Here is a 16,503-nt window from a genome sequence, read left to right as displayed (position 1 = left end):
ACCAAGTGTATTGTAGCACATTTTAAAAGATTCCCTTAATATACTGGATAATGAGTTCCAATGCGTGGGGTTATTAACTCATATCTTTCAGAAATCAGTTTCTTATTTAAGGGAATAATCTTGGAGTCCTCACACAGACAAAACTCCCAGTGACCTGAAATATCTGGAGGGCTTTTTCTCAGTCTCTCTATCTGTGTGAGAGTGACTGGGCTATATCACATAAAACTGAAAACTATAATTTTCTTTAGTTTGAGGTATATACAAAATTTATTTCGGAACCTATCAGTTCTTTTCTTGCACTAATTAGCTAAAGACTCTATTAATGCAGATTCATCTCAAACAGGACCGATGATAAGAACAAAACATACTCCACTGATGTAAAACCATCATGGGACACAGGAAAAAGTGTATTCAACAGTAGCAGGGGTGATGGCTTTGAAAACAATGGGGAAGACCTTAATCTGGTGTAAATTTGTCATCGCTCCATTGAAGGGAATGTAGCTATAACAACTGAAGTGTAAGACCATAAGAACAGCCATTCTGGGTCAGACCAAAGATCCATCTAGCCCAGTATCCTGTCTTCCGACAGTGGCCAATGCCAGAGGGAATGAACAGAACAGGTAATCATCGAGTGATCCATCCCCTGTCGCCCATTCATAGCTTCTGGCACCCTGTCACCCATTCATAGCTTCTGGCAAAAGAAAAAAGCGTGTGGTGCTATGTCAATTTACATCACCTGAGAATCTCCCTCTGTCCATAGAAGTCACCCCTTCGGTCCAAACTCCATTCAACTGGGGCAGGGGAATGACAGGGAGGGCATCTTCAGAAGGGCACAGTGTTAGCCTAACTCTGTTTCCACTGAACTCAATGATGAAACTGACTTCAATGGGAGGAGAGCTGAGCAAAAGCGGAGCAGGATTTTCCAAAGCACCCTTAAGTGCCATGTGAAAACATTCTACTCACCCAAGTGGTATAATTCACCTTTTAAAACTTTGTGAACCTCAAACACTTAATTTCCAGACTTTCATTCTTTGGGATAAATATTTTTCCAGATTACATAGTTTCCAATGCAAGGGGCCATTTTAGGGAATCTTCAAACAGCAAGCAGAGCCATATAAAGCACATGCATTGGATTCGAGGCAGAAGAGAAGAGAAGCGCTTACCCATTGTGCTCTTCCTCTTGTCTTCCTTTTCTTCTGTTCTGTTTGGCATGACAGGAGCAGGAGGAGTTGGTGGTGGAGGGGCACGCCTCTTTTTTTTCTGAAAATCATTCTGTGATGCCCCTTGTGGAGTCTAGCAAAAAACGAATTGAAAAATCCACATGGTGAGGAATGTAATTTTAGGTTTTCTGCATTATCAGTAACAGAAATGCACAGCAGTTCACAGAATTTGTTTCTTACATAAATGTACTTCAGCTCAGAATATCACCATGATACTTTGTAATGAAAGTCAGTCCAAAACTAAAAAGGGACATTATAAGGTAAAATTGGGAGAGAAGGGATGATACAGCGGCTCAGTGGGAGAAGGAGTTCCAGCCTGCAAAAGTGAAATGCGGGTGTACAAGCATGTGTATTTATTGATCTTGGGAATTAGTGGGACAAATATTCCGAGATGCATGCTCCTGAAAGAGATGTGCATAAAATACCCAATCCAAAGCTCATTGATATCTGTCTATTGGCGTCTATAGCCTTTGGATTATGGTTAACTACTCAAAGTCGTTCATGCAAGGCCTGATTACCTCTCATTTTCCCTAATTTTCTTCTCACACTTACGTAAATTGGGAGCAATCCCAGTGAAGCCAATGGAGTTACACTGGTATACGTGGGAGAGGAATCAGACCTGCAAGTCCTACATTATGTGGCCAAGTGCCTATGTTGGACTGTTGCACTTTTCAAGCGAGCTTTTGAAGATTTGGCTGTATGAGGTGCTGAGGCTTCAAAATAAAGGCAACATGCTGAATGAAGTTGGTCAGTCATGACTTAAAAGCTTATTAGATCCTTTTACAAAAAAACAATTAACACAAGTGACTAGAGTGTTGTTGGATGGCACAACAGTTTCTGCAGCGTATTGGAATACAGTTGTGTGTGCGCATGGCTCTATGTTATTCATGACCCTGAAAAATTTACTGGAAATGGGTTAGGCTGTTATATGTCTTCCATTTTGACTCTCTAAGCAAACTATTATGCAATGGGAATCAGAGTGGTTTTTTTAAAACTATATGTAAAAATCTGTGAGCCAAACCCTGCAGACCTTAGGGCCCAATTCAGCAAAGCACCCGAGCGCGTGTTTAAAGTTAAGCACGTAGTTAAGTGCTTTGTTGAACTGGGACCTTAGTTCCTACTCTTCTTTTTTCCCCAGGGGGATGGGAGGGGAAGGGGAGAGGGAGGGGAAGACAATACATTAAAGTAAAAAGGAACTTTTCCTGGAGCACTCTTTGTGACTGGGGCTGTGGTGGAGGAGGTGCTGACAAAGCAAGTTCTACATCTGGGTGTAATGAAAGACATGCCAGGAGATGTTAAAAGGGCCATAGGGCAATGATGAATAGGGCCCAGTTTTCCTAACTGCTGGGGCCTCAACTCAGCCTAAACTGTGAAAATGGTGCTGGGCTCTCGCTGCTTGGAAATCAGCAAAAATGAAGGTTCTTCACTTAGAATTGAACTAACTGTTCTGATGATGATGTATGAACCATCGCTTAGGCACATCTATTGAACAAGTGAGAGAGGGTGTCATTTTTATTTCACCAGTGTTCTGCACACAACCCCAGTTTTTGGATGATTGCCATAAGCCCTGCTGAGAGATAAACTGCTGGGGGTTTTGTTCACAATTTGATAGTATAGATAATTTCAGCAAGGAAATATCTGGAAGCCATGCATTTATTAAATGGTACATTTTTATGAGAAAATTAGTAATAAATTGCCTACTAAGTAGCAGTTAAGTGATGAGCCATACAAATAAATCCAAAACATTAAAATAACAAATAGATACCATACATATAGATACATTAGATACAAACTACATTGTTATATAAATTAGATATATTAGATATAAATTAGATTGACTGATTAATTGACATACAAAAATTTTAAACTTGGAACTGATAAGTTTGCAGTTTGCCTGTCAACTCACTGATCACTTTGCACATGTGTTTTATCTCCATGTCCCACCTTCAATCTCTTTTAGTCTTTTTATATTGTGAACTATTTCAGAGAGGCACGATGTTTTCCTGAAAGTTTGTACAGTTCCATCTAGAATGCTACCACTGCATAAAGAAATCACCACCACCAAAGATCCTGAGCCAGAGAACTCCTGTCCTTGGTTCCAACTAACTGAACCTGGGCAGCGACAGACCACCCTACTCCTTCATTACTGCCAGCTAGTGACTGGTTATCACAGAAGTAGTGAAGGCCTAGCTTACAAAGGGCTCTGTCTACCAATACTACATTATTAATAAAACAGAGGCAGAAATTTCTTCCCACCTGGGAGGTAAATGAATAATAACTTTTAAAATAATTAAGTATTGCAAATAAGCAAAAGGTATAAATAGTTTAGAGAAAATTCTGTGCTCTGTCAACTCAGCATTTGAATGTAAAACTGTTGCTGAAGCTTGAAACTGGTTTCAAATGCAAGTATGCCACCAAGGTAATTTGCTGAATGAATACTTAGGGGCAGCAGGCACCTATTCTGTATTCATAAGAAATTCATTTACAATTGAAGAAGCTATTTTGAGCTTTGAACATGTACCTTTTAATTCTACACAAAATAAGAAATGGAGTTAATAACTATTGCACTGTGTGGATGTGAGGGCACATGACTGTGTGCAGTGGTCCTTTATTTGGAAAGTATTATACCCTGTATGCACAGTGTGCCTGACTTGCATTCAGTTGACAAATAGCTGTTTCATGACAAATAGAAACAGACAGGATCTAGAAGAGTTGTAATGAGTGGCTGTGAGGCATCACAGTAAATGTACCCTAGATTTGAAAATATAGGTTGGAATTTTGGTGGAATAAGAAAGCCCTAAACTAACTGGTGTTACTGCTAAAGTGGCTCCCGTATCTTTTTCAACATCTGCTATTCTGCAGTCCTAAAATTCAGAGTGTCCAACATGGCATCTCCTTATGCAAGGCAATTTCCATCATCAAAACAGAAAAGTGACAATGCATCAAGATAAAAAATAAATAAATAAATTAAAAATAAATTCTTGCACTTACAGTGGCAAATTTACCATCTCTTTATTCTAATGTCCACTGAGTTACATTTACCATTTTTCATCCAACAATCTCAAAGTGCTGAGCAGATGGTTGACATTTTTATAAAGCAAACGTTCAGACTTCAAGTTATAGCTGTATCATCGTAAGAAAGAACATAACCATAAGAAAAAGTGGTAAATTTGAAACATACATCGCCTGGGACATCTATTTACCAGTAACTCCATTATATTACATATAGTAAATATATGTGCATATATACACTTCTGTCTAAAGTTTAAGGTAGGGTGAAGTTAGCTATAATTAGAGGCCAAGATTTTCAAAAGTGACTAGTCATTTTGAGGACTCAATTTTTGGGTGCCTAATGCTGGACACTCTAAAATGGTCTGATTTACAGAGACACTCAGCACTTAGAGGTGTCAAGTTGGGCATCCAAAAACGGAGGCAACAAAATTCATTTGTCACTTTTGAAAATCAATAGAGTTATTCCAGATTTACACAGTTAAAAAATGAGCTCTTTAGAGACAGGTTCTATCTCCTTTGTCATGAACTGACTGCAATTGAGAGAAATTCAATAAAAGGCCAATCCCAAGGAAAGTCCTATCAGCCAATATATCTGATGGTTTTGAAGGGGCTAACGTACAGCAGACAGTCCAATCTTTAACTGAATGTGGGAAACTCTGTGTCCACTCTAGCGTGCTCAACATACTTTTTGTTTTCCTGAAGGAGGAGCTAGACTGAGGACCACTAATATTATATTTTCTTGTCCACGTCTATGCTGCTTGATTCCGCCACAAACGCAAATCAGGCATTTAGACAGAAATAAGTTACTGTATTTTATAATGGCATTTTAGATCACTGCTAAGAGAAAATAAATGACCTCTGTAACTCCATCTTTCAGGATACTATCTTACAAAAAAGGGCCAAAATTAAAGGTGGGGCTGAGACCTGAAATTCAAATCTGAATCTGAAATGTCCCCAAAATTCAGTAAGGTTTGGATCTGAGGATTTGGCTTGGGCATTATGGAGAAATCCAGGAAGGCAGGATACGGATTTGAACTTTCTCAACATCTGAGGGTGGCTGGATGCAGGGTTTCTGTTTGGGATCATTTTTAATCATCACCTATTCCACAGGATGTTCTACCAGAATGTAGCAGCTTTCATGTTCACTCTGTGTTCCCGCAGGCAAAGCAGCCATTTCTACTGCTATGAAGAAAACTGGGCAGACTGGTGGAAGAGAGATAAAATAATAATAGAAGCCTTGAGAACCAAACGGGAGAGTAGGATAACAGAATTTTCCTCTGTAAATGATAAAGATCCTTTGGCACTTGGTGAAGAACTCGCATGTGAAAGGCATTAGCTTGATGCATCGCATTCCTCAAAGATGTATTACTTCCTACTCTACCAAGAGGAAAGAATCCTCTGCAGATAGCAGCTTATTTTCAGCTTGCATACTTATTTACCAGTGACACTTGCTTTCAGGTCTGAACTTAGATAGATGTGTAGAAACACAAACAACCTGAATGTTACAGAAAAAGGAAAAAAAAAAAAAAGCAAATGCACCAACCATTTCAATAATGAAGGCTTAGTCAACTACGCAAAAATATTGCTTCTCTTATCCTGTTGGCTAAGTGCAATGAATTCACAAACACACCATAAAGAAGATGAAAAGCTTGTTTAAAACTAGCAATGCTATACATATATAAAGAGTGTCTAGTTCAAGACTGGGTCATAAAAATTGTTAGATTTACCAAGGCTGACATTAAAGAACCACTTCTATCTAGGAGGCTAAACATAAATGGCAAAAAACACAAAGAACATTGTGTTTCTTTTTTGCAATCGTATATACCAAAACAATAGAACTTGAAAATCATTTGTTATGGCTGGCTGCTTCTTTTATAAAGAAATCAAGCCTTAACAATATTATCTGAAGTAATTTCCCATCCAAACTTTGTTATAAGAGCCCCTTACCGAGTGCAACAGCTTATTTTGCTGTTCTCAGCACTTGTGTTTCACTTTTGCGGCATTTTTAAGAAAGCTTGATGAGATGATTAGGTGAGTTTCTGGTTATGCAACAAATAAATAAAGAGCAATGTTAACTTCAGGACATGTTTTTAAAATGTTCTTTGAGTACAGGCTGCTACCATAAAACTGAACTAAAATAGTCCTTTGTGACCTAAATCTGACAAATACTGTTCACCCCTTCCGTGTCCTTTATTGGTGAGACCACACAAGATGCAAAAGGCGATTTTCTATTAAATTCATGTCACTGGCTCATGTATTACTTTGGAAAAAGTTTACAGTATTACAGACAAAGCATTTGAGGAACATGGTGAGTGCATTTTACTTTTGTGAGAGTTCAAACTTGAATTACATTTTTGGCCTAGAGACGAGATTTCGGTAGATACTAAAAACTAGAAGTGTATTACATCATTTTTTCTTGCCATTATTTGTATCAAAGTGGTTGGGAAAGGGAGTCCTATCTGGCTAAAACCTGAGAGTTTCATTCAATAGCATTCTAGTGGGCACATTATGGACATCAGCAATTGACAGGAACAGGTTATGTAGATATGGTACAGAGGGACATATCCAGATAGAACACAACCCGAAAGGGATAATGAACTTTCTCACACGAAACAAAACAACAACAACAAAAAGTTCAAAAGTCAGAAGATCATCAAGTAAGCTTTCAACTCGAGCATTAGCTCTATCCCTTAAATTTTGCCCGTGCTCTGCCTACAGGCCAGGTACTCCCATTGTGCTTGTCCAATTTTCACCGTCACCCTTTCCAATACATCCCCAATATTCCTGCCAACACTCACTATGCTGGTCTGCCGAATGCCAGCCACTCCATATTCACAGGCCAAAGACCTAACTCTCTCCAAACCGATCCTCAGTGAACACCTGAGCATGAGAAAGGTGTCGGCAAGATGGGTGCCCAGAACATGGAGTACTGATCAGAACAGAACACAACCTGACATTTCCAGGCAACTTCTGGAGTGCTTTCAAGTAAACCCAGAAAAATTCTTGAGTGGGATTGCAACTCAGGATGAGACATGGATTTCCCATCCAGCCTATTCACCAGATTTGGCTCCCTCAGGCCAAGTCTACACCAGGGGAGGGATCGATCTAAGTTACACAACGTCAGCTACGTGAATAACACAGCTGAAGTCGACGTACTTAGATCTACTTACCGCGATGTCTTCACTGCAGTAAGTTGACGGCTGATGCTCCCCCATCAACTCTGCCTGCGCCTCTCGCTCCGTTGGAGTACTAGAGTCAACAGGAGAGCGCTTGGCGGTTGACCCCCGCTGGATTGATTGCTGCCCGTCGATCCAGCGGGTAATGTAGACAAGCCCTCAGTTTTCTACCTGCTCCCTAAGTTGAAGGAAGACCTTTGTGGGAAGAGTTTCAGTGACAATGAGATGACTGAAGCAGTCCATGGGTTTCTAGACATACAGGACAAGGACTTCTACAAGATAGACATAGTCAAGCTGCAGCTGTATTGGACCAAGTGCACTGATATCAAGGGAGACTTATTGAAAAAAAAACAAATAACTGAATGCAAATGATGCTTTTTTCTTTGTCAGGCTAGAAACTTTCTGAACGCCACTTGTACTCCTAACACACAGGCCTGCTCTATGCTGGGGGAGGGGGGGGGGAAGCGGGGAGATAGATCTAAGATACTCAACTTCAGCTACTAGAATAGCATAGCTGAAGTAGATGTACCTTAGATCGACTTAGAATCACCTACTTCGCGTCCTTGTGGCGTGGGATCGACGGCCGTCGCTCCCCAGTCGACTCCGCTTCCGCCTCTCATCCTGGTGAAGTTCCAGAGTCGACAGCAGAGCGATTGGGGATCGATTTACCACGTCTACACTAGACACGATAAATCGATCCCCGATAGATCGATCACTGCCTGCTGATCCGACGGGTAGTGTAGACGTGGCCACACATACAGGTTATCCTATTTAGGTGAATGAGTGACTAAGACCTTGTTAACTTGCAGGACAAGTTATCGCTGGTGAGATGTGTTTGCCTTCCAGCTCTCACTCCCTCTCCTTTCCCTCTTTTCTGTAATGTTTCCTCCTTTATTCTTTATTTTATTGACTGCTCTCATCTTTGCTGTTTTTCCAGTTTTTAATTGTTTGTGTGGTGCACGACCCACCATACTGGAGAAGGTCCAGCGGGTGTTTGATAGACAACTATTTTTTGTATTTTACAGATTCATGTACCTGGACATAAAGGAGAATGCACATTTACTAAATCATGTACTGACTATTGGCCACATTCTGCCACCCTTACTTATGCTGAGCTGTACCTGACAGAGTAGCCATATTCTCTGATTTCAGCCAGCCAGACTTTGATACTCTTACTTGCATGTATTTCTATCAGCCTACTTGGGACAGTGGGAGTGGCCTTTTAAGTAAAGTCAGGAGCCAGCCTACCTGTGACAGGCTCCTGTAAGGGAGAATGAGCCAGCTCATCCCTACCTGGAGGCAACTCAATCCTTACATAATTGATTGGCAGTTGTTTAGCTAATGACTTCAATAAAAGATTACTAGGACACAGCCAGGCTCAAGGAGAGAGGAAGTGTCTGAAGAGAGCAGCCCCCAAGAGAGCTCATTAGAGCAAGGAGCCGGGATGCTGTGCTCCCAGAGAGAGCAGCTCTCTAGAGAGGACAGCAACAGCAGCAGGACAGAAACCAAGGGACTGCAGCTGGCTGGAGAAAAGTGGCTACAGCTGAGGGCTGCCGTGGATTAAGGTAGAGATTGAACTGGAACAGACAACTGCAGGCCCCAACGAGGAAGGCTGTGCACCCTTCAGCCTTGCTAAGAGGGGCCGCGACTAAGAAACTCAGGCCCCCAGGAAGAGGGGCATGAAACTTCAGAATTCAGGGGAGAGATTTTTTATATCTAATTTATTTACATTTAATAAAGTAAAATCCAAACAGGGGAATTTTGTTTTACACCCTTTTGGACCATGTGGAATTCTTAGGAGACTCCGAGGCAGCCAGCGGGGGGCATTACAGGGAGTAAGATCCTACACAGTGTAAGGAGGAGAGGCAAATCCTAGCCCGGTGAAAACCTTCCTAGTTAATATTCTAACTGGGCAAACAATTGTACATTCAGGGAATACATATCAGACCATCCTGTCTTTCTTTTCTTCCACAAGGAACACAAGCAAATCTTGAAATAGGAAGAATGAATTTATAGCAAGCCCTGCTCATAAAAGATATGCTTTATTTGCCTTGTTAATTAGGTTCAAACTCTTGGCATAACAATAACTCTACTGATGCTTCTATAGCATTGTGTGAAAGTTAAATGGTAGAATGGTGGGGTTTTTCTTCTTTGTAAGGTTTTCACTGTGATTTTGTATACCACTTACTGCCTATGAGAAGAAAATGTTTTGAACCAAGCAGGAGCCATTTTAAAGAAATCAACAGCACAGAGATAAATCTTTAAGCTGCAGAAAGGAGACATAAATCTGTCTGTTCAGCTTGGTGATATAGAAGCTGCTCCACCCAGCTGAGCTTGCATTTTCACAGAACAGCAGACCCTTCACTCTGCCTAAATCTAACAGCCTTAGGAAGTCCCAGTTTGACTTTAATATATCCTTCACACTATTTATTCACATGTCTAATACATCCAGGACAAGTCATGCATTATTAGATTTTCCTTTGGCATACAATGACTGAGAAACCAGATTTTGGGAACCTCTCAAAGAAACAGCACTGAGTAATTTTATGAGGGCTGATCACACTAAGTTGTACTGTGTAGTGTTTCTGGCAAATACTGAATTCCTCCCTTCACACCCCATAGAATAATGTGACTAGAAATTGAATTTATGTGACTGAATTCCACATGTACTGCATGCATAAAGTCAGTATAGTCTGATATTTCTTTGAGTAGCTCCCAAAATATGGTCATTGTGTTACAGGAGATCATTTCAGTGGTGGGACATTTTAGTAGTGTTCTCTGATCCCTAATGTAACACAACAAAAATCATTACTTTGTGGCTCTATTGAGATATTCAGAAACATGGTACATGGAAACAGTTTTAGGCTGACCTTTGAACACGATATTCTATAAAGTAGTTGTAATTTACCATGGAAAATTATCCATAGATTTAATGTGGATTCTACTCTGATCGATGCCAGTACAGTCCCTTTGAATGGGCACTGTTAATTCTCTTGGCCCTACACTACTTAACATTTTAATGAATGATCTGGAAGAAAATACAAAATAATCACTGAAACAGTTTGCAGATGACCCAAAAACTGGGGGACTGGTAAATAACAAAAAGGACAGGTCATTGATACAGAGCTATCTGGATCTCTGGGTAAACAGGGCCCAAGCAAATGAGATGAGTTAATGGAAATGTATACATCTCAGAACAAAAAAATGTAGGTCTTATTTACAGGGTGGGGGACTCGTATGTGGATGGCAGCTCGAATGAACATGTAAGAAAATCAAGCTTGCCTGCGAAGACTTCTCCAGCCATCCAAGGAAGATAGATACTTGAAAGAACATTCTAAGAACATCCTCTAAGTCTGGATAGGGTTCTGAAGTCAATGGGCAAGGATCCACTGGTGATGGTTCATATCAGCTCTAATGACACTTAGAGACAATAGATGACTTCACAGAATTCGAAAGTGTGCTGAGATCCTTCTTGTCCCAGGAGTGAAGGAAGACAGAAGGCAGAAGATTCTGGAAGTGAACCACTGGCTAGGTAAGTGGTGTGGGGTGGAGGGCGGTGTTTTTTTGGAACATCGGTCCACTTCTATGAGGAGAGGGGCATGTATAGTTTAGATGGCCTCCACCTCAGTAGATGGAGGACCAATATCCTCATGGACAGGCTGACTAAAGTAGTCAGGAGAGATTCAAACAAATAGCACAATGAGAGGATAAAAATAAGGAAGACTGAGCATTCAGCACAAAATCAGGACATTTTGAGAACAAAATCAAGGAACCATAGGACACGAAAAGAAGAAATTATTTAATTGCCTGTATACTAATGCTAGGAGCCTAGGTAACAAATTGAATTGCTTATTTATGAGCATAAATTCAATTTTCTGTATTTGTGGAAAAAATGATATAGTCTCATCATATGATGATAACAGTCTTTTCATTCAACTAGTAACTTTCGAGCATGTTAAATAGAAGCTACTAAAATTAGACATTTTTAAATAGCAGGACAAGATAACTTGCATCCAAGAGTTTAAAAAGAGTTGGCTGAGGAGCTGACTGTACCGTCATACTGATTTTCAATAACTCTTGGAGTGCTGGGGAGGTTCTAGAAGATTGGAAGAAATCTCATGTTGTGCCAATTTTTTACAAGGGTAAACGTGATGACCCATGTAATTATAGGCCTGTCAGCCTGACATCAATCCTATGCAAGATAATGGAGCAGTTAATATGGGACTCCGTTAATTAAAAATTAAAGGATGTTAATGTATTGGGATTCTCTCCAAGACCTTTTTCTTACTTGGCTTCCCAAGAACTCACTTGATCAGACTCAAGTGTAGGGGGTGGGAACCACACATCTACATTTATACATCAAACTTTTTTATAGACATATTTAAACATTACACTGAATTTACTGTACATTGCATTACACATTTTGGGACTGGCTTGGTTACTTTATAGGAACCAACAGCTGTACAGCATGCTTTGTCCATGCACTGTCCACGCACAAGTTACTTTTTAACCTCATCATACGTTTCAGGCTTATTTTGTCCACTGTAAATAGTTCCTGGGGTGTTCCCTCTTATCTTAGCTAGTACAAACATTCTGTCTCTGAGCTTACGGACACATTTGCCTATCTTAGTTAGTACAGACTTTCTGTTTCAAACCGGCTGATTAATTTACCTTCCTAGTCCTGAATGAAGCCGGCCTCACCCATGTCCAATTACTCATGTCAAGCCAGTCATACGTAATGTAATTAATGCAAATCAACATGGGTTATGGAAAATAGATCCTGTCAAACTAAAATGATATTTTTGGATGAAATTACAAGTTTAGAAGATAAAGATAATAGTCTTGATGTAATACGCAATAGACTTCTATAAGGCATTTGACTTGGTACTGCACATTTTGATTAAAAAACTAGGCCAATGTAAAACTAACAGGGCACACATTAAATAGAATAAAAACTGACTAAATAGTAGGTCACAATATTTAAGGTAAAATGGAGCATCATAATCAACTAGGTGTGTTTCTAGTGGGGTCCAACAGGGATCAGTTCTTAGCCTAATGCTATTTAACATTTTTATCAATGACCTGGAAGAAAAAAAATCACTGATAAAATGTACAGATGACATAAAATTTGGGAGAGTGGTAAATAATGAAGAGGGCAGTTCACTGATTCAGAGTGATCTGGATTGCTCGTTAAACTGGGTGCAAGCAAACAATATGCTTTATGTTTTAACACAGCTAGATGTATACATTTAGGAATAAGGACTATAGGTCATGCTTACAAAACAAAGGACACTATCCTGGGAAGCAGTGACTCTGAAAAGATTTGGAAGTTGTAGTGGATAATCAGCTGAACATGAGCTCTTAGGGAGATACTGGGGCCAAAAGAATTAATGTGATTCTGGGATGCACAGAATCGTAGGACTGGAAGGGACCTCGAGAGGTCACCTAGTCCAGTCCCTTGCACTCAAGGCAGGACTAAGTATTATCTAGACCATCCCTGACAGGTGTTTGTCCAACCTGATTTTAAAAATCCTCAGTGATGGAGATCCACCAGCTCCCTAGGCAATTTATTCCAGTGCTTAATCACTCCAGCAGTTAGGAAGTTTTTCCTAATGTCCAACCTAAACTGCCTTTGCTGCAATTTAAGCCCATTGTGTCTTGTCCTATCGTCAGAGGTTAAGAACAATTTTTTTCCTCCTCCTTGTAACAACCTTTTATGTACTTGAAAACTGGTATGTCCCCTCTCAGTCTTCTCGTCTCCAGAATATACAAACCCAATTTTTTCAATCTTCCCTTGTAGGTCATGTTTTCTAGACCTTTAATAATTTTGTTGCTCTTTTCTGGACTTTCTCCAATTTGTCCACATCTTTCCTGAAATGTGGTATCCAGAACTGGACACAATACTCCAGTTGAAGCCTAATCAGCATGGAGTAGAGTGGAAGAATTACTTCTTGTGCTTGCTTACAATACTCCTGCTAATACATCCCAGAATGATGTCTGCTTTTTTTGCAACAATGTTACATTGTTGACTCATATTTAGCTTGCGATCCACTATGACCCCCAGATCCCTTTCCACAGTATTACTTCCTAGGCAGTCATTTCCCATTTTGTATGTGTGCAACTGATTGTTCCTTCCTAAGTGGAGTACTTTGCATTTGTTCTTATTGAATTTCATCCTAATTATTTCAGAACATTTCTCCAGTTTGTCCAGATCATTTTGAATTTTAATCATATGTTCCAAAGCATTTGCAACCCCTCCCAGCTTGGTATCGTCCGCAAACTTTATAAGTGTACTCTCTATGCCATTATCTAAATCACTGATGAAAATATTGAACAGCACCGGGCCCAAAACTGATCTCTGAGGGACCCCACTCATTATGCCCTTTGAGCATGACTGTGAACCACTGACAACTACTCTCTGGGAACGATTTTCCAACCAGTTATGCATCCACCTTATAGTAGCTCCATCTAGGTTGCATTTCCTTAGTTTGTTTATGAGAAGGTCATGCAAGATAGTATCAAAAGCCTTACTAAAGTCAAGATATACCACATCTACCGCTTCCCTCCCTATGCAGAAGGCTTGTTACCCTGTCAAAGAAACCTATCAGGTTGGTCTGACATGATTCGTTCTTGACAAATCCATGCTGACTGTTATTTATCACCTCATTATCTTCTAGGTGTTTGCAAATTGATTGCTCAATTATTTGCTCCATTATCTTTCCGGGTACAGAAGTTAAGCTGACTAGTTTGTAATTCCCCGTGTTGTCCTTAGTTCCCTTTTTATAGATGGGCACTATATTTGCCTTTTTCCAGTCTTCCGGAATGTCTGCCGTCTTCCATGACTTTTCAAAGATAATTGCTAATGGCTCAGATATCCCCTCAGTCAGCTCCTTGAGTATTCTAGGATGCATTTAATCAGGCCCTGGTGATTTGAAGACATCTAATTTGTCTAAGTAATTTTTGACTTGTTCTTTCCCTATTTAGACTCCGATCCTACCTCACTTTCACTGCCATTCACTATTTTAGACGTCCCATCACTACCAACCTTCTTGGTAAAAACTGATACAAAGAAGTCATTAAGCACTTCTGCCATTTCCACATTTTCTGTTATTGTCTTTCCCCCCTCAATGAGTAACGGGCCTACTCTGTCCTTGGTCTTAAACAAGTGAATCTCAAGTAGGAGTACAGGCATTATTTTACCTCTATATTTAGCACTGGTGTCACTACTGCTGGAATACTGTGTCCATTTCTGGACATTGTTAGTCCATGATTCAAGAAGGATGTTGATAAATTGAAGAGGATTCAGAAAGGAGCCATGAGAATGATTAATGGATTAGAAAGCTGCCCATATAGTGATAGAGCTCCATATATTTAGCTTAATACACAGAAAGTTAAGGGGTGACTTGATTACAGTCTAAGTATCTACATGGGGAACTAATATTTAATAATGGCTTCTTCAATCTAGCAGAGAAAGGTATAACACTATCCAGTGGCTGGAAGTTGAAGCTGGACAAATTCAGACTGGAAATAAAGCATAATCTTTGACTGTGTCATTAACCATTGAAACAATTTACCAAGGGTCATGATTGAGTCTCCATCACTGACAATTTTTAAAATCAAGATTGGATGTTACTCTAAAAGATTGGCTTTAGGAATTATTTGGGGGCTATTCCATGGCCTGGGTTATACAGCAGGTCAGACAAGATGATCGCAATAGTCCCTTTTGGCCATGGAATCTGTGAATCTATTACTTCCCGATTCTTCACTTTTGGATTTTGTAATCCCAATAGGAAAATAAATATGTTAAAAGAATGCATATTAGGTAAGTAAAGGCTATCAAAAGACAATACTGCAGGCTTACTTTAGGCCACATGACACACTCTAAACTAACTGGACTATGCTTAACGAGGCTAAAGTATTAAAAGTAGAGCTGGGCAGAAAATGCAGTTTTGGTTGATCTAAAACTATTCACAAATTCATGTCAAGTTTGTTGAATAGTTTTGATAGAACTGAAACATCAAAATGTGTTGGCAATGCCAAAACGTACCATTGTTTTGGGCTGAAGTCACAAAATGGCTGGAGAAGGTCCAAGTGGCCATAGTGGTGCTACCCTTCTTACAACTTTAGTCCAATCTTTAAAGCGCTTGCCTGAGATGTGGGAGACCTAGGTTCAATTCCCCTTCTCCGCATCACGCAGAGGACGACTCGAACCTGGTGTGCATTAGCTCAGTGTGCTAAAAGTTAGAAGAAGAGTGGCACCTCCTCCTCCCCCCTCGTTGGTTTTGTGAATCTAGTCCTCTTTTGCTTTTGTTTAATGCTGGAATCAAAATGAACAATTTCAAGTTGGGCCGAATGAAACATTTGTGCCAAAACGTGTTCTGACCTTTTTGATTTGCCAAAAATGTCTAAAAACTTCATTTTTGGTTTGACCTTTTTTTTTTTTTGTAACCAGAACAAAATATCCATTGTGCGCGCAGGTCTAAATAGAAATTCTCTGCTAATTTTTAAACCTAAGTATAATAGGCTATGAAAAATGTTTTAAAGTAATACAATTTCTAATAAACTCAGGCTGGGATTTTAAAAGAAGCCTAACAGAGTTAAGAGAAGGCTACCCTATTGATTAGGGCGCTACTCGGGCACTTGGAAGATATTGATTCAATTCCTTGCTATGGCACAGAATTCCTGGGTGAGCTTGGGTATAGCACTTATGTTCTATGTGCCTCAGTTCCCAATCTCTAAAATGGGGATAATTCTTCTCCCCCAGATAGAAGTGTCATGAGTATAAATTCATTAAACATTGTTAGCTGATGCTATGGAAATGGGGCCACAGTGCAAATGGGGCCACACTAGTTAGGCTCAAATCTTATTGAAATGTAATGGGATTAAAATACCTACTCCCATTAGGCTCTTTCGAAATCTCACCCTTATTTAATATTATTTTAAGTACAACTCACAAAATATTTTAGAATTCTGGCTATTTTATTGAAAATCCAAAACACACTCTCTCTCTCCTCTGATACTGAAATGCATCCCGCAAGTTACCGGAAATACCAAATGTAAAGTGAAGTCAATACAGATATGGTTACACCAATCTC

General features: G+C 39.8%; 1 protein-coding gene across 6 annotated transcripts in view; it reads right to left on the bottom strand.

Annotated features, from left to right (window-relative positions):
- Window positions 1-16,503, bottom strand: part of COBL (cordon-bleu WH2 repeat protein) — a 233,717-nt gene that overhangs the window by 58,751 nt on the left and 158,463 nt on the right. For all 6 annotated transcript variants that reach the window (XM_073332702.1, XM_073332705.1, XM_073332704.1 and 3 more), the window contains one exon: window positions 1,164-1,293. In XM_073332702.1, coding sequence (XP_073188803.1) covers window positions 1,164-1,293 — 130 coding nt within the window. The remainder of the gene's footprint in view (window positions 1-1,163; window positions 1,294-16,503) is intronic.

Source organism: Lepidochelys kempii, chromosome 2, assembly GCF_965140265.1.
Source record: "Lepidochelys kempii isolate rLepKem1 chromosome 2, rLepKem1.hap2, whole genome shotgun sequence".
Taxonomy (NCBI): domain Eukaryota; kingdom Metazoa; phylum Chordata; order Testudines; family Cheloniidae; genus Lepidochelys; species Lepidochelys kempii.
Note: the sequence above shows the minus strand (reverse complement) of the source record. Positions and strands in the feature narration are given on the sequence as shown.